The 19,004-nt window shown below is 34.9% G+C and overlaps 2 protein-coding genes across 6 annotated transcripts; one reads left to right on the forward strand and one right to left on the reverse strand.

Moving 5' to 3' along the window:
* Window positions 1-1,182: 1,182 nt before the first annotated feature.
* Window positions 1,183-18,846, forward strand: LOC127985360 (protein S100-A1-like). 5 transcript variants are annotated; one of them, XM_052587346.1, is made up of 5 exons: window positions 1,225-1,462; window positions 10,293-10,464; window positions 13,647-13,834; window positions 14,115-14,271; window positions 18,371-18,846. In XM_052587346.1, exons 3-5 carry the CDS (start codon window positions 13,656-13,658, stop codon window positions 18,527-18,529), a joined length of 495 nt encoding a protein of 164 aa, XP_052443306.1. In that variant the 5' UTR covers window positions 1,225-1,462; window positions 10,293-10,464; window positions 13,647-13,655; the 3' UTR covers window positions 18,530-18,846. The 5 variants fall into 5 exon arrangements, with proteins under 5 accessions (XP_052443304.1, XP_052443306.1, XP_052443307.1 ...); XM_052587347.1 differs by having other exon boundaries at window positions 10,293-10,418; XM_052587348.1 differs by having other exon boundaries at window positions 10,293-10,418; window positions 13,652-13,834.
* On the reverse strand, window positions 6,233-8,003 carry LOC127985361 (cholesterol 25-hydroxylase-like protein 2). Its single transcript, XM_052587349.1, has one exon. The coding sequence runs from the start codon at window positions 7,554-7,556 to the stop codon at window positions 6,684-6,686; it is 873 nt and encodes a 290-aa protein (XP_052443309.1). The 5' UTR covers window positions 7,557-8,003; the 3' UTR covers window positions 6,233-6,683.
* Window positions 18,847-19,004: the final 158 nt, after the last annotated feature.

The following is a 19,004-nucleotide window of genomic DNA, read 5'->3' on the forward strand; positions in this document are numbered from 1 at the left end:
TTTATGAGAGACAAGTGTTTATAGAAGTTCTTATTGCGTAACACTGACAGCACAAAGAAGACGTTATTTCTCTTTCCATCATCTCTCGCTCCCGGCTCTCTTTCTTTGTTTATTCACCCCCCTTTTCTCCCTCCAAGTGTCTGACAACCTGTTATTCAGCTTTATGTTTTTTTTTCCAAGCATGAACAAACCTCAGGGATGCATAAAGCAGAGTGTGAGAAACATGATACCGTGAGAGACAGGTATTCGTGATAACCTTTGACACAATGAGTATTAGTGTAACATGTTTAACTGTAGGAAGAAGGTGTTGACATTTTGAATTGCTTCCAGACAAGCCTAAGTATGTGGTTTTGTGAAAACAATACACCTCAGTCTCCTTGTCTTTAACTCGGTTGTTCAATTGCATGTGCCCATACACCGCCACCTGCAGTTTAAGATTCAGGATCAGTTCCCAAGACACAATTATTTATTATTCACTGCTGTGTCTGTCAGGGTCTTGAGTCTTTGACGGATGTGTGCTGGCCTATATTTTAAAAGGACCCGTCTGTGAAGTTCTTTGGGTCTGTGTTTAGCAAAAACACAACTGGTGAAACCAGCTGAGCTGAGCATATTGAAACAGGTTTGTTGTTGGTTGGTGGTTGTGGTCAAAACATTTGCATTCCTTACACTATCTATCTATCTATCTATCTATCTATCTATCTATCTATCTATCTATCTATCTATCTATCTATCTATCTATCTATCTATCTATCCAATTTAGTGTTGATTCAGTCCAGTTCAATAACAGTGTAACAAAATATAGCATGACTTATGTCATTATGATTTTATGTATATATATATATATATATATATATATATATATATATATATATATATATATATATATATATAATATCACATTATTGTGATATATGACAACTTTATGTACCACATATGACAACATTTATTTATAAAAAAAGAAACAAATTACAAACCATAAGACAATAAATAAGATAGATAAATAAAATTAAAAATAATAATAAATAAATATTAAATAAACTCGTTTTTCTAATACATTAGGTTTAACATATATGCATTTAATTAACATATTTTGTTGTTTGACTTACATTAATGAGACGGACAGATATTTAATTAGGCCGCTGTCCCTTTAAGACCGAATGAACGTAATATAGCAGGAGTCGGGAATCTTTTTTGACCTTCGCAACCTGCAAGTTATTCAATAACGAATTGTGATTTAGATTGTAATTTTGTTGTTCGAAGAGCTTGGTTACCTTTGATTAGGCTGTTCTCACCTGACAAAACACTAGCAATGATGATCACCCAGTCATAAAGAAATTTCGAAATACGGAACAAAACGGATTAGATTTTTTTCTAAATAACTCGGGACCAGGTCAACCTATCAGTCTATTTCTAACGTCGATGGAGGAGTATTAAACACAGCGACATCTACTGTACAGATCTGGTAAGTGCACCACTCATGTGAATGAAGTATGTGTAAACCGGTAGTCTGCTGCAAATTTGTTCATATCTGTTGCACAATTAATTTTGTGTGCAAGTTATAAAGTTTATTTTATTTTACTTATTTTTTGCATTTTTAATTCAATTTGGGGTAAAACAAATAATTGAATTACTTTTGGCAGGAGATAAGGACTAATATTGCTTCTACTTCATTCTACGCAGTGGAATTGTAAGGTCAAGTCTAATGCATTACATTCTGGGATATGGTAGGCTATAGTTTGCGCAGCTGTATATTGAAAATAGGTAGTTGGAAAAATAAAATATACATACTGTGCAAAATATACATATTGTGTGATGCAGAAATAATCCAAGTAGCACGGTGAGCTGTGATGATTATTCTGTGATATTTAGTGTAAAAACGTGAGTTGATGTGGTTGATGTAGGCTATCTTCATTTTAAAAGTGAGTGCAGTTATTTCTATTGTGAGCTCTCTGATGTTCACAGACAACTCGTTGATTTGTCTAAGCATTGTCTTATCTCTCCTGCATAAGTGCTTGCTTAAAACACAGTCCACATTTTCTCCCAGTTTCCACATTCCTCAAGGACCCCTCTGTTGCAGTGCCAGAGTGGGAGGCGTCCACAACAGTGCCTGATGGGAAATGTTCCACTGTTTCCTGTGCTGAGCTGCAGATAGCAACTTGTTCTGAGAGCTCAGCCTGAGGTCTTCAGAGATACTGAGCTGCTGGACGAAATCCAGTATACCGTTCAGCCTCGCATGCCCAAATGCCTCGAAGCTCTGATTTTCATGTTTGTTTGGCATCCTCCGAGCAAGCCAAGGGTTGCAGATAGCACCTCCGCCCTCTTTGCGAAAGGTCATCTGTGTTTTATGACATTGCACGCTGATATCTTAAACGGAAAAAATCTGAATCATATCAGAAATTGTTTAGTTCCTGGTGTCATAAGCCAACTTGATCTGAATTTCTCTTTCTCTCTCGCTCTCTTCTAAAGCATGGAGAGCTATTCTCCATGTGCCAGAGGGATCAGTAGGAGGCTGGAAGAGAAGATGATTAATTAGCATTGCCTCTCCGCTTTGGCTGTAGACTGATCTCAGCCCAGATTCTCTATAGGCCTCTTTTTATGTAAAACTGTCAAATAACAGCGAGGCATACAACCGAAGGATGGCTGAAAACAAACAATGCATGCTGTGGCGTATGTTCAAGCTGGTTGGACATCCATATCATAAAGTGTGAACACATTTATACATTTCTTTCTATAGTTCTAGAATTTTGTCTTAATTTATGCTCCCCTATTGTCATTTTAATACAATAAAAAAGTCCATATGAATCGTACTTTATATTCCAAGTCTACAGAAGCCATTTGATACCTTAGTGTGAAGAAGAAATATTTCAAGTAAAAATAAAAGTTAATTTACTTAACCTCATGTTGTTCCAAACCTTGCTCTCTTCTGCAAAGCACTAAGAAAATATTTTGAACAGTGTTTTGCTCTTTGCTTTTAAGGTCAATGAGATCAAATGTAGTTTTGGACCCTGGCTTTCTTTAAATATCTTGTCCAAAAATAGCTAAATATTAAAATGACTTTTTATTAAACTTGCCATAGCATGATTTGTCAGGTGATAAATGAGAACCAATATAGTGTAAGCCTCCAATATGTCAAAAAGTGCCTGTTTATATTTACCATAATTGCTAATGAGATTTCAGAGCTCTCTTTTGGAAACACAAATCTATGGTATAACTTCGGAAGTCTCGGAATATGGTGCACAACTATCAATTTATGGTGCTTTTTTGTCTTTTGTTTTTAAAGCCTGGGAGAATAAATCAACATGTTGTTTCAGTGGAAGAGCAGCTCAGATATTCTGCCGAATGTCTCATGTTGTGTTTCATGGAAGTAGGAAGGAAACAGAGTTGGAATGACATGAAGTTGTCACATTTTTGGCTAATTTTGGGTCTCTTTAAGCCTAAAACAGTTCTCAAGTGTCAACCAATGTTGTTCAGCCTTCATAACATACCACTTGGCATGATATATCAAAAAGTGAAATGAAAAAATAAAGTGCAAAACTCATATTTAATGGAGTCTCTTTTTTTTACACCTTGGCAGTATAAAACTATCTATTTTCACTGTAAGAGCAGCCCAAACATCAGATTGTTTCATTGAACAAAACGTTGGAATAACAGTAAGTAAATTATGACATATGTATGACTTATTCCTTTAATACCTTATCTAGTTCTCCGGCAGATGACACTGCTTTATTTCTGAGAGATCAAAAGCAAGTTAAAACAGCCCTGGAATGTATTTCCAAATTTTCCAGTTCCTCTGGTTTAATGTTAAACCTTAGGAAATGTGAAATACTATTTATACACGATTCTATAGATCTATTCGTTGAAAGCATACCAGTAAAGGACTCCGTTAAATACCTTGGCATTCATATTTCTAAAAATAAACACACGCGTGAACAATTGAATTTTATGGCTAAAATTAATAAAACTAAAAAAATCTTTAACAACTGGTTACAAAGGGATTTGACCTTGTTTGGGAGAGTTTTGCTTTCCAAAGCTGAGGGTCTTTCCAGATTTGTTTACCCAGCTCTCTCTCTTTACGTCAGTGATAAAACTTCCAAAGAAATTAATAAAACCTTTCTCGACTTTATTTGGAAAAATAAACCTTGCAAGTTAAAAAAGGACATTATATCAGGCAAAAGAGTTGATGGTGGCTTAGAGATGTTAGATTTTTTTGATATTAACAATACCTTTAAACTTAATTGGTTAAGAAACTGTCAAAGAAATGAAAATTCATTATGGTTATTTATCCCCCAGTCCATCTTTAACAAGCTTGGAGGCTTATCTTTTATATTGAGATGTAACTATCTGCCTGGGAAATTACCAGTTATTCTATCCAAATTTCACCAGCAAATGTTATTAGCTTGGAAAATTGGTTTCCATCACAACTTTTCTCCACACAAAATGCTTCTCTGGAACAATTGTCTTATTACCTCTAGGAATAAATCTTTATTTTTACAGAAATGGTTTGAAAAAAAAATATTTTTTGTCATGGATTTGTTTGATGAAAATGGAAATGTTTTGTCTTATGAAGATTTTATGTTTATTTACAATTTCCCCATTCCATTTAAAGAGTTTCAGCAAGTTGTTAAAGCTATTCCCAATGGGTTAAAACATCTGATGAAAAGTCACCTTACTTTTGGAAGTAACGAAAGGAAACTTCCTGAGTTAATAATTGATGGTATCAAAATATTTTCTCATTCCTGTAAGAATAAAAATATTAGATTAATTTTTCAATCCAAACATAAAATTTCTCCTAGAGGGAAATTTTTTTGGAATGCACAAATTGATGATATTCGTTGGAAAGAAACATGGTTAAATCCAAACAAATTTTGTATGCTAAATAAAGTTAAAGAGTTACACTTTAAAATACTTCACAAAATCTACCCATGTAAAGCTTTGTTATCAAAATTCATGGACATTGACAGCAAGTGTATTTTTTGTAATGTACACGAGGAAGACTTGGCTCATTTGTTTTACAATTGTGATGTGTCTTTAAAATTTTGGTCTGACGTTAGTTTTTTTCTTTTTGCCCCAAGAAAGGTGAATTATAAATTATCTCTAAAAGATGTTATATGTTCTTTCACACTTAGAAGCAAAATGTTTGAATATGTGGTGAACTTTTATATCCTGCATGTTAAATATTACATCCAAAAACAAAAATTTGCAAAATGCATACCTAAATGTAGTCTATTCTTAATCGAGATGGAATCGCTAAAGAAATCGTTAAAGTTAGTTAAAAATAAAAAGAACTAAATTTTGTTAAAATTTAAGGAGAAATTTTTGATACTGTAAAGTCCCCATTGTGTTCTCAAAAATTTATATATATAATGAATGTCTAATTAGGAAAAAGGAGGTAATATGCTGTTTGCTTTTTCTTTTTTCTTTTTTTTCTTTTTTTACTCATTTATTTTATTTTAGTTATTTTTTATTTTTTTGCTGTTGTTATGATTTGTCATCTTGTCTAAAGGTGTGATATTTGTCTTGTGAAATATTGCAGTTGTATGTTGATTTGCTGGAATTAATGTTTGTAAGTCATTTATCTAAAAAAAAAAAAAAATTATCTAGTTCTCCAATGTTATATACAGTCACTTTTTTTTTTTACTTGTTTGGTCATGTGACATTCAAGGACAGATAGTATTAAGCCTCAACGATGAACAACCAGGAATGATGCATCATTTTTAAAGTAAACATATCTTAAGAGCTCTGGTGGCTTAAACTTTGGTCTGTTTGCCACACACACGTACTGTATGGCTTCAGAAGGCATGGAATGTAGTGCATTTTGTCTTGATTTTACAACTAAATCACTATCCACTTTTGCTGGAAGAGCAGCTCGGACATTCTGGCAAACATCTAATTTTATGTTTCATGAAAGAAAGACAGTAATACAAAGTTGGAATGACATTAGGCTGAGTAAATGGTGCCTTAAACTTTTCAATGACTATGTAAACCCAATTATCATGCTCAAAATTACTCGTGCTGTTGAACATTTTGAATTTATATTAGCAAATGCAAACAGCAGCAGGGATGATTATGTAAGTAGTCTTAGTTCTTTCTAGCAATCACAGTGAGCCAACTGTGTCAGCCAACATGCACAGTTACTTCATACGCTCCTCTTTTCTAACATTTATAATGGTCAGTGTGTGTGTGTGTGTGTTTTTGAGTAATCCATAGGTTGCAAAGCATCCTCAAATGCATATCAACACAGCTGAAGGTAAACTTAACAAAAAAAAAAAACAGCATTTTATTGACTTGAGTTTAGTAAAAAATGTCAAATGACAATAACAAGCATTGGAATACAAGCCATTTTGGACACACATCATCTTTTTGAAAGACATTAGACCAAAACTACAAACCTGAGATATGCCACAAAACTCCACAAATTGGCCATCAAATGCTAAAGAGTTTTTTTTTTTATTATTATTTTTATTTAGAAAAATAGATTTGCAAGAAAAGATACTTTATACATTCAAGGAGCAGGAGGCTTTCGCTGGGAATGTGCTGTTTGCTTCTCTACTGGTTTGTTAGTAAGACACTTGATCTGCAGTTCAGGGAGAAGATGAATAGAGACTGGGAACGTGCGAGACAGGGCGAGACAGATGGAGCGAAGAGAGAGAGGAGAGCGAGGGTGTGAAATGGAAAGCAGAGCCTCAGGCTTCCTTTTCGTCCCTTTCTTTCCGTGTTTTTGTCTTTACAGGAGCCGGCATGGTTGCGGTTCCCCCCAGCCAGTCCCAGTGGGCGAAGAAAGGTGCAAAGTTGGTGCCTGGCTGCTGATGGTGAGCATCGTGCCGCAGCGCTCCACCCCAAAGGCCGAAGGGAACCAGACGATGCATCGCCCATGGGAAGTCGTACCCGCAGTGGTCCTCAGTGGACACCCAGATGTTAAAGAGCATGAACGCCCAGGCGGTGAGACAGTGGCACTGGAGGAGTAAAGGATCCACGGTGGTCCAGAAGCCCACGCTGAAGAGCTCCCAAGCAGACAAGTATTGGGTAACCAGGCTGAAGGTTTGGCGATACTGGTGGTGGAGCGCATGGAAGGTGCGGTAGAGCCAGCCGATGCGGTGATGCAGGAGGTGCCACAAGTAGTACTGGAAGTCGAACACCACGGTGCAGCCCACGATTCCCAGCAAGAAGGCGGTGAGCGTGGGCGCCTCGCGGGGCAGCGGCACGGGCGGCCGCCAGAGCCACTGGGCTATGGCAGCGGGGAAGATGTAGAGCAGATGGTTGTACGTGGTGAGAGCCAAAGTGGAGCCGATGTTGGACCAGGTGACAGTGCGGTCCTGCTGGATCTGGAAGCGTTGGATGGAGGGCCAGGTGGGTGCGAGCAGGTCCAGCACTGTGTAGAAGAACACCAGCACCAGGTACATGGACACCGAGAGGATGACGGGAAACAGCGGGGAGCGCAAGGTGCTCTCGTGGTTCTGCTGGAGGTAATCCCACATGGGCTGCAGCACGGAGCGCTCCGACAGAGCCCAGGTTGTGTTGCTGATGTCCAGAATGCCACGCAGACGGCCGGTATTCATGTCCAGCTATGTGTTGTTGATGCAACAGTCAGGCTGCTGTTACTCCTGCAGTGGGGTGAGGATGCTGGCAGCAGCCGGCGGCGACTTTCTCTTACTTTCTCTTGCTTTTTGTAAAAGATCTGATCTGCGCCAAATGAGGCAGGCCTTTACGCCTCTAAAATGTGTCCAAGCACCACCTCCTGCATTTGTAGCATTTTTCTCTCTCTCTCTCTCTCACCCCCCCACGCTCCTCTTCTCCTGGTATGGTGTGTGTGTCTGTGTGTGGACGCTCTTTTCATTGTTAGTTTGAGGATAAATCCAACTGAAACGTTCATGCGCCACTCATTTCTGACTTAAGAGGTGGGAAGAAAAATGCAGAGATGTCTCAATGATCCGTGAAGTGTCTATTTGATTTGAATCACCTGCACTCCATTTAGTTTTAATATATACACAGATGGACATTGATTCATTGATACATTGCAGTTCAAACGATGTGAAAAATTTGGCAATTTGAATTTAAATGTAACTATTAGTTCTGCAGTGGGAATGTATTTATGCAAGAACCGCAATCAAGAGACATGTAGCGTGCATTTGAATGTGCACAGCCACCGATTGTCAATAATAAATTATTATTATTTTTTTTTTTTTTTTTCAGATTTTATGCATTTAGCAGTGAGTCACTTTGCTAAACATCTCTTGCACAGCATTTGGGTCCTTGTTTTTGTCAACTGAAATAAAGCTGAAATAAAATAAAACAATATTAGTTGTAAAAATATAAAATTAATGTAAATTACAAATGAAAATTATATGCTTAAAAAAAATATTTAAAATTTAAAAATACAATATATATATATATATATATATATATATATATATATATATATATATATATATATATATATATATATATATATATATATATATATATATATATATATATATATATATATATTTTTTTTTTTTTTTTTTTTTTTAAATACATAAAATAAAAAATGCATTAAATCTATATGGAAATATAAAAAATAAAACACAAAAAGTTATAAAAATGGCCAAAAAAAACCAACATAATTATTAAAAGTTAAACTAAATTTGTAAGTTTTCAAATTTTGATTTTTATAAAAAAAAAATTAAATGTTATGTTACTGAAATTGAAAATTTGATTAAAAATTTTAATAAATATAATAATAATACAAACAATAATAAAATAACAGTAAAAAATTACTTGAGTCATGAATTTAGATAATCTACTATTTTTATTTGAGCTGACCTGTTCCTTTAACTGCTTTAAGTTGTATTTGTGTAACAGGTGGATATTGAAGCACACTGTATATAGCAACTGACCTCAACATTACAGCATTTCAGGATTAATTAATTAATTAGCATGGCATTAACATAACTTGACATTACACAACATATCCATTAATATTCATATGTTTGTCTGGCTAGACTTGAGTAAATGCATCTTAAACATCAACCCATCTCTGTATAAGGATGAGTAGGCCTGTGCACCCTAGTTTCTCTCGCTTTTCCTCTTTCTGTCTCTCATTAATCATAGCTTTTCTGTCAGGCCTTCTCAGAGATAAAAAGCCCTTGTTTATATTTTGATGTTTTTCAGACCAGAAAGTTGCAGTTGGGTGTCCAAGAAGCTGAGAGCAGGACAGGGCAGAGCTGGTCTCTGTGGAGTCATTAATGATCCACTTCTCAGGCAAAAAAAAAAAAAAAAAAAATCCTCCATGATAGAGACAACTGATTTTTTTTTTTATTTGTATTATTTGATTTCAGTATATATATCTATAACCTAATTGTTAGTGCAGGAAGCATGAATAAATCACAGAAATACAAACACTGAATAAAAATGTGAATAATTTATGAGTCACTCACAGGCTGATTGACAAGAGATGCAGTGTGTTAATGCTTAAAGGTGAAGTGTCATTTTTTTTTTAGCTTTTAACTCACATGATGTAAGCTATTCATATCAGTGCATGGAAATTTTAGTGATTAATTTGCATGGACTGTGTATTACAGCCAGAACATATGAAGTATAAAATATATTATTTATTGTTTTTATCAAATAAAATGTATGCAGGTTTGAAATAAGTACATTTAATTTTCAAGCCAATGTATACATATTTTTGCATTACAGGAATAGTTCACACAAAAAATTAAATTTACTCACTCTCAGGCCTTCTGAGTTTATTTCTTTATTGGAATGGATTTAGAGAAATTGAGCATTACATAACTTACATAACACAAGACTATCCACTGTTATCCTCTCATTTCAAAATCTGCCAATGTATTCATTTAAAACTGTTGGACAGTTGTAAAGTGTGCTTGATCTGTGCATATTTCTCTCCTGATTCAGACAATACAACTTTTTCACTGGAGAAATTAATATTATGGAAAGAGGAGTTATATTTCAGCTAGAAGCAATGGTTTGAAGTCAAAAATGTCTTGAAGTTGTTTCTGGCAAACAGGCAGCTTTTCACTTCAAAAGATTTAACTGATGGACAGGAGTGTTGTAGATTATTGTGATGTTTTTATCAGCTGTTCGGACTCTCATTCTGACGGCACCCATTCACTGCAGAGGATGCATTGATGTAATGCTTATGTTATGTAATGCTTATTCTCCAAATCTCTTCCAAACTCAAGTATATCTCAGATGACCTGGGGGTGAGTACTATTCCTTTAACATAAAAGTGAAGTTTTCAGTATTTTGTGTTCTGGTAAAACTTGAACTGGCATTGTTTCTCACCACAGATGCTCAGTCAAAGCCACTACAGCTTGACGGAGGTTTCAGCTTGCTTGAATTGCATCCACCAGGACCACCAGGATTAGCTGTCCGGTCCTGTAGCTGCTCGAATAGTTCATCATCATCTGGTTGCAGTGAGTTGTCGATACCAGGAGCCTGCAAGCTCTTACATAACATGAAGTATGCAATGTTTATTTACTTGTACATATTACTTTTGTGAGAATTGGGTTGTTAAATTAGGTTAGATATGAGAGCAAATTCTCTTACCTGGCAAAATAGAGTGCTTTTGTAGATGAACAGCCATTATGCACTTGATAACTGGTTTTTTTCTTGAGCAAAAAAAAAATTGGCGCATTTCTGAAAGATCATGCAACACTGGAGTAATGAAAATTCAGCTTTGCATTACAGGAATAAATTACATTTAAAATAGAAATCAGTTATTTTAAATTGTAATACTACTTCACAATATTACAGTTTGTAATGTATACTGATCAAATAAATGCAGCCTTGGTGAGCATAAGATTTCTATAACATTTCTTTTAAATCTAATGGGCCACAAACTTTGAATGGTAGTGTCAGTTGTGTCCAATTCAAAATTTGAAAACAACTTTCCAAAGTATCTCAAGGATACTGAACTATCACTGGTATTACCAAAGCTGAGCCACTAGAGGTCAGAAACACATTGCCATTAAAACAGCAGATCGCAAGGAGCAGCCTGTCTTCTCAAGATGTGATGAAGCTAGCATGTTGTGCTGTTTCTTTAATGGTGTTTAGACAACTGCAATAATATGAGTACTGAGATATTATATGAACATATTACGGATTTGTGTGTGACTATAAGGTTAATTGGCCTCCAAGAACATAGAAATTAAATAGGTTTCCTCACTCTAATTCACACAGTAGCCTACTTCGAAGGGAAACGTTTCATCATCTTAATGAACGGAAAACACTTTTAACTCGGAGGGCTGGGGGTGAAACACACCTGAGCCTCGTCCTGACACCCCCCTCTGCTCTCCCTCAGGTGAGATCAGGAGTAAAAAATAGACTCGACTTTATCCTTGGAGAGAAAGAGAGATCTGGGAACATCTTTTACAGGGGGGTAAAACTGTCCGGAACGCAATATTAAATAAATATTGATCTGCACAAATTAATAGTCTTCGGTTTGAAGTTCTTTTAGACTAAGAGTAACTCCATGGGATTAATAGCGTAGTTTTAGGAAAACAAGAATTCTGGGTACGTCATCATGTCCTATTCCTTCGAGCAATAATAGTCGTGACGTAAACGACTTTGCTTGGAGGATGTTACTGGATTTTCCAATCGAAGCACTGAAGCTTTCTGAACAAGCTGAACCAGACAATCATGCAGAAAGAACAGAACAAAACGTCCCGTTCACACTGACTGTGAATAACAACTATCCTGTTCACACTATGATAACTAAACCTAGGCCTTTAAAACTTACCCAAAGGGAAGCCCCAACATAATAACAATTTAGCCACCTCTTACAAAAAAAAAAAAAAAAAAAAAACTAGTTTTACTACAATTAAAGCATGGTTACCATGGTATTTAAACAATGACAATCACAACTTAACCATGGTTTTGCTACATTATAGCCATAGCTTAACTATGGTAAAACTGTGGTTTTACAAATGGTGGTCAATATACAAAAAAAAAGAATTGGTTACTACACTTTTCTTATAGGTCTAATAAAACCATGGTTAATTTTCGTAAACGACAGTCAGAATCAGTTTCAGAATAGTACACTTAATAATATGGAGAATGGCCTTTATTTCTTTCCAGCATTCTCCACGAACAAATGTTGAGCAGGTACGAAATTTATGAAAAGAGCTGCAATAAATGCGTATGTACAGCTATCATATATTTACGAATTCCACTCGCTTAAATGTAGCGGGCTTCAAAGTCATAGAAATACACTTTTTATGCTGCAGACAACAAAATTGAGCTGCAAACTTCTAATAAACACAATGCTATCATGCTGAAGATAATATAGTCATGATTATAGGTATTGTTCTTTGTGTACGGGAACGGGCCTTAAGGCACATATGCCCAACCATAAGAAGAGAATTCAGGCAAATTGGGATGCTTTTTGCCATTGTGGTGAGTGAGTGGGGAAATGGCCCAGTTATCCTTAATTATCCCTATGTACTGTATATCACAACTGAAAAAACGCAACCATAAAGCATATCCTTCTCTCTCCATCTGTGTTCGGATTCTAGTACTGGTCTTCTAGTACTATGAATCACTAATAATCACATGATTAAATAAATGAGCTCCAGTCAAGTGATAAGCCAAGTACAGAATCTTAATAATAGTCTCTTATCTTCTCTCTCGCTCACTCTCTCATTCCCCAGACAGAGGTAATAGGCCTTGTTATGTGATCAGTTGCAATGACTTAATGACCAGAATTAGAACTTTTTTTATGCATCTATGACAGAGATGCTGATGAAACACTTTTAGAGGGACATAGGATAAGGAAAGCTTCCCCCAATCATATTTAATTAAATCTACCATTTGTGCTGTGGACCTGAATGAAATCAAATCATGTGAGATGTCAGATTCCACGACTCCATCCGTACTGACACACAGGGGTGGGCCCTTTTGACTTGGGGCAGGCAGTTTACAGAGGACCCATGTGGGGTCCCAGAGACGCCTGGGGGCATATGCCATTTCTAGTTTCCAGAATGTCATGCCATCTCCATCAACATAATCACAAAGGCATTTCCTATAAATAAGTTCTGTTTAAAATCATATTTTCTTTTTCCTTTCTCTTTTAATGCTTTCCATTTTTCTAGCTTCTGTTCTACTTTAGTTCACTCTTAAAAGGCATGAATTCTTGGTTTGTTTGCTATAGACAGGTTGGTGCTGACAACCAGCATCTTTCTGGTTTAGCAGGCTGACCAAGAATGTCTTGCTGGTTAAGCTAGTTAATTAGCCTATTAAATGTTTGGGTTCGGTAACATCTTTTTTTTGTGAAATATTATTTAAAATAATATTTCCTATTTGAATATATTGTAAAATGTGATTTATTCCAATGATGCACGGCATGGGAGTAAGTGATTAATGACAAAATTTTCATTTTGGGGTGGAGTATCCCTTTAAAGGATCATGGTTCAGCAATGTGATGAAAACACCCATCTAAAATCAGAAAAACATCAGCTGATTAAAAGACATTGAGCAAAAAAGGCTCATAAAGTAAATGTCTGCATATGCTCTGTGTGTGTGTGTGTGTGTGTGTGTGTGCGCGTGTGTGTGTGTGTGTGTGTGTGTGTGTGTGTGTGTGTGTGTGTGTGTGTGTGGAAGGCTCTCGGGAGGCCGCTACTCTTTTATTCGGAGTGTGTTTTCAGTGCAGGTGTATGAAAGGGTGCGGACTGAGGTCACAGGGTTACTATGGTGCAACACCTGAGCTATCATACATCGTCACGACAACAGAGGAGGGTCCTTCCTGCACAGGTTACTCAAAAACAACTCCATCCACCCCTGAAAAGAGCTTGTTCACCAACACACAGAACTTCACTTCTCAGCTCTCAACGAGGTAAGACACATTTTTCTGTTCACCAGCAAACCTTTAGACCTCAGTTAATATTTCAAAGATGTCTAATAATATGATAAAAAGAAAGTTTGTACTTTTAAAATGGTTTTTAACTTTGCAAAATTGATAACTTGGCTGTGGGAGTACCATTGGAGAGTGATTGCACTTTGATTTGCATCTTGGTACTGAATGATTATTACTAGTATTGACATGCTGCTATGTCCAGTAAAAAATACTGTGATACTTCTTCCTGAACTGGACGTGTCCCCCGTCTGCTCCACAGGTGCTCTGCAGCAGTAATGCCCAGTAAACTGGAGGGAGCCATGGATGCGCTCATCACCGTCTTTCACAACTACTCAGGGAGCGAGGGAGACAAATACAAACTCAGTAAAGGAGAGCTGAAGGACCTTCTCAACAGCGAACTCACCGACTTCCTCACGGTTAGCCATCAGAACATTCACAACTAATTTCAAAGCTTAACTTAAATAGACCTGGCTTTTATCAGAGTTCAGTTGTTATGGCCTGGGCCTGTATTGTAAGACTAATCTTAATCCAAACTGGAAAAGGAAAGAGACATTTATAAGAATGTACAATAATGTACAATAAAATTTAATTAAATATATGTATTATTATTACATGAAATATATATATTAATTTATATATATATATATATATATATATATATATATATATATATATATATTTATTTATATATATTTATATATATATATATATATATATATATATATATATATATATATATATATATATTTAATTTATTTGGTATATATGTATTAATAAATATTATGTATACTATATATATTTTTGTTTGTTTGTTTTTCAATTATATAATTGATAAATAGAATATTCACAATATAATAATAATTATTATTTATTATTTTACAAAATATATAATATTTTACAAAATTAAAAGGTATTCTTAATTATATTAATTTGTATATTTATTAATAACAATATATACATACATACATACATATATACATAACATTTAATGAAAATAAATAAATAAATACATACATACATACATATAATATATGACCTGACACTTAAAAATGACTTAAAACATTTATTCATTTAATAAAATTAGCAAGTTACCTGACAAAGAAAAAACATTTTCATAATAAAGATTTATTTTGGATTTGTATTAAGCAAATGTATTAAACTATGGACAAATGTATTAAGCTATAGATGTTTATGAATGGATTTGCACTGCAAGCATTTATGGAAATTGAGGTTTAATTTAGTTTTCTCATCAGAAAATGAATTTAAATCACATTTAATCTTTTGATTTCATATGACATTAGAGTTGTTATGAACACATACAAAGACAGCAAGAAGGAAATCTCTTGGCGTGGTGTTCAAAACGCTCTCTTTCCATCAAGAAAACAGCCCATAACATCACCTCACTGACTGCTTAGTCAACCATACATAATAGTTTAATGCCATCTATTAAGATTTGCAATCTCATCTTGAAATGCAGCACATACCCTGCTCTTACTCTATGCATTAATATGTGCACGTTTGAGTGAGTTTTTGGCTACAGTGTGTTGATTAGTGATAATGATTTGGTTAATTTTGCAATAAACATTTCATGTTGTTTACTGTGTTTGCGATGAATTCATTTCCTGTGTGCACAGGCGTGTAATTCCAGCTCTCACACTGGGACAGGCCACTTGGTGAGCCGGCTAAAAATCTGAGGAAATGCATTAAATGAATTATTCCTTTCCCATCAGATACAATATCGTTCCATAAAACTGCCCCCATTCAAGATGAGGAAACTTTATCTGAATCTCAATGAGACAAAAGTTCAGGAAAACAGCGCTTGGGTCATCCTGGTGTGTCTCTGTGACGCATTCATGCAGATCTTTGGGGATTTGAGCAGTGTGTGTGTGTGTGTGTGTGTGTGTGTTTGTGTGTGTCTCAAGAGGAGAATAAGTTGCCTCTCCTCCCTCTTTGAGTGAATCTTATAAATCTGTAAAGAACACACCTAGATCATATTCATACCAAAATTTAAATAAATTGGTATTGTTTTGTTTTATTTTATTTTATTATTATAATTATTATCATTATTTATTTTAAATGAATACTATTTTGAGTAATTAAACAAATTAATTGCTGCAGAAAAAGCCTGTTTTTAGGACTATTAGGAATGTTGCATTATATATTCATTATTGTGATGTAAAAATTCACATTCTCATTATTTTAAAGCAAAAATGAATAAAAAAATATTATATATTTAAACTATATTATAGTTTAAAATTAATAATGAAATGAATTAATAATAACAAATAATTAAGAGTGTTTAGCATAAAGCTATAAATGTTTACATACAAATAAAGAGATGTCGATGATAGATAGATAGATAGATAGATAGATAGATAGATAGATAGATAGATAGATAGATAGATAGATAGATAGATAGATAGATAGATAGATAGATAGATAGATAGATAGATAGATAGATAGATAGATAGATAGATAGATAGATTGTGAGAACATTGTGACAGGTTCGTTTTAATTGAAATGTGTTCATACTGTTTTAAATAAAACATTATGCTAATTTATACTAATGATACAGTTAAATGCAACTGGAAAAAAAGAAAACTGCAAAGTAAAATGTTTTGATTGCATTAGCATTCTGAGGACAAATGTGCTTAATTGTCATGCAAATATCGTCTCAACGCAACAAAATTTTAATGGTTCAAAAAACAGGCCTTTTTGGTTATGTAACATCATTTCTTATTTTCTTCATTTAATTTTTGGGATGAAATATGAGCTGGCCGTGTTTTCGTGAGATGTGGGTCTCAGCTGTGTACGCATCATCAGAAGGAGGCTGTTGCTTACGCATCATCAATTACTGGCTGGAACACAGCCCAATATAGATTCGCACCTCTCCCTCGCCACAACACACACACACTCTCCAGGGAGTGTGTACTGTAACGTTAGGAGGCTGAAAGTGTAATGAGTGAGATGTTAAACTGTGTCTGGTGGCTTCATGTGTTAACCACACACACACACACTCAGATACACACATACAGTGTAGCCACAGGCTGATGGTTTCCAGCATCACCACTGGGACGAACAGACACTGGGTTTTGCCCAGTAGTGCTCACATGGAATGAATGTCAGGATAGATAGATGAACATCCATGAGATGATCTGATGATCTTTTTTGAATGGTCTGGAAACAGACTGTCACATCAGTATCAATGACATGGCATTAGTGAAAACAAACATATACCCATCATTAAGCAATTTCTATAAGAAAGCAGTGCATTTGAACTTGTTCCACAGAGCTTTTATCAGAGTGTGATTGTTATTCTGGTTTAAAAGCTGAAAACATCAAATGATTCAGACTGGAGAAACATATTATATAAAACACTACAAAAAATATTTTATTAAATCAAAATGTATTCCTTTGATAAAATTTGAATAAATATAATTCAAATATATATATTCATTTATAAATATTAAGATAACTTAAAAATCAATTTAGCATGATTCACATTAGATGTGAAAAAGGGTCTGATCTTAATCATTTCTGAAGTACACCATATATTATATCTATTATTCGTAAAAATTATTTTAAAAAATCCAAAAATAGAATATTTTGATTTAGTATGTGTATATATATATATATATGTAATTTATATCTTTTTTAAGCAATAAGCCCCAAGAAGCTGTGGTTTACAGTGATTTTATAATCGGCATGAGATGGAAGTAGCAATTTTTTTTTTCTCTCTACTGTGACATCTATCTGAGTGAAACAGCTTTTGAAATGAGAGGGCGGGCCTTGATTTCGTTCTTTGGAAAATGATTGGATCGTTGGAAGTTGGTGCGTTGCTATCAAAATGGAGGCAGATCTGAATGCCAGTTTGGAGTTCGCTGTGGGGGGATTTCTCTCCACTGGTTTCACCGCTGACACCCTAACATGAATACATTTTTTATTTATTGTGAAAGAAAATGACGAGGACAATCAGCACGTGCACGCAAGAGAGAGAGAGAGACTGCCTGAATGACTGAGTGTGTCCCCCATCTGGTTAAGTAAAAAAAAAAAAAAAAAGTTTGCAATGTCCTAAGAGTAATGTGGTAATATCCTTATATCCTTTCAATTTTTAAGGGTAGTGTACTCCCCCATGGCTTGCATCAGTTTTCCCTGTGGTTTATCCCACTGTTCACCCTCACATCTCTAGCTCCGCCCTTGAGCCATAGCTCGTGACCAGACCAGAAAAATAATGATGTGCACGGATAAATTATTTCTAATAAACACTACAGTATTCCATTAAAAAATAAGATTTTTCAATTTCGATTTCATGCCAACTATCCATTTTGTATATATATATATATATATATATATATATATATATATATATGGAAATATTAAATATATATATCCTATTTCAGGACATTTTGTCTAATCAGCATCCAGTACCAGAATCATTTGTGTGTAAATGCACAATATGGCATTCATATGTTTCAAGCTGTGCTGAGTTGTTTTGTCTGTTCTGCCTTTGTTTAGTCTCAGAAGGACCCCCATCTAGTGGAAAAGATCATGAACGATCTGGACTCCAACAAGGATAACGAGGTCGACTTTAACGAGTTTGTGGTGCTGGTGGCGGCTCTGACGGTTGCATGCAATGACTTCTTCCAGGAACAACAGAAGAAGAAAGGCAAATGAAACGGATGCATGAAAGTAACTGCACGTCTATGATGCGTTAAAGCGTTTGTTATGAACCAGACCACGTCCTTATGCTAGCCGTTTACTGTCAATCCTTGGTTTGTATCAAAAGCAAACTGACCAAAAAATAACAATACATTATGTATTTAATTTGTTTAAAATGATGTTTATTTCTGAAATGATAGGATGTAGTTATAAACTGAAAGCTGGACTTTATCATCATATATCTGTAGAATACAGTGGATCTGATAGTGTGTATGTCTTCTGCTTCTATGTTCCTCTCATGTTTTTTTCATTCATTAAATCATAAAACCTAAGCTCAATCATGGCATTTCTCTCATTTTCACAAGTGCAATGTATAGTATACATATAAAAAAATGTTTATGCTGAAGCACTACTAATTGAAAATGAATCTGAACCAACACTACCATTATTAGCAATTAAACTTATGTGTGTGTGATAAACGCTAATTTCT

The sequence above is a fragment of the Carassius gibelio genome, chromosome B21 (assembly GCF_023724105.1).
Source record: "Carassius gibelio isolate Cgi1373 ecotype wild population from Czech Republic chromosome B21, carGib1.2-hapl.c, whole genome shotgun sequence".
NCBI lineage: Eukaryota > Metazoa > Chordata > Actinopteri > Cypriniformes > Cyprinidae > Carassius > Carassius gibelio.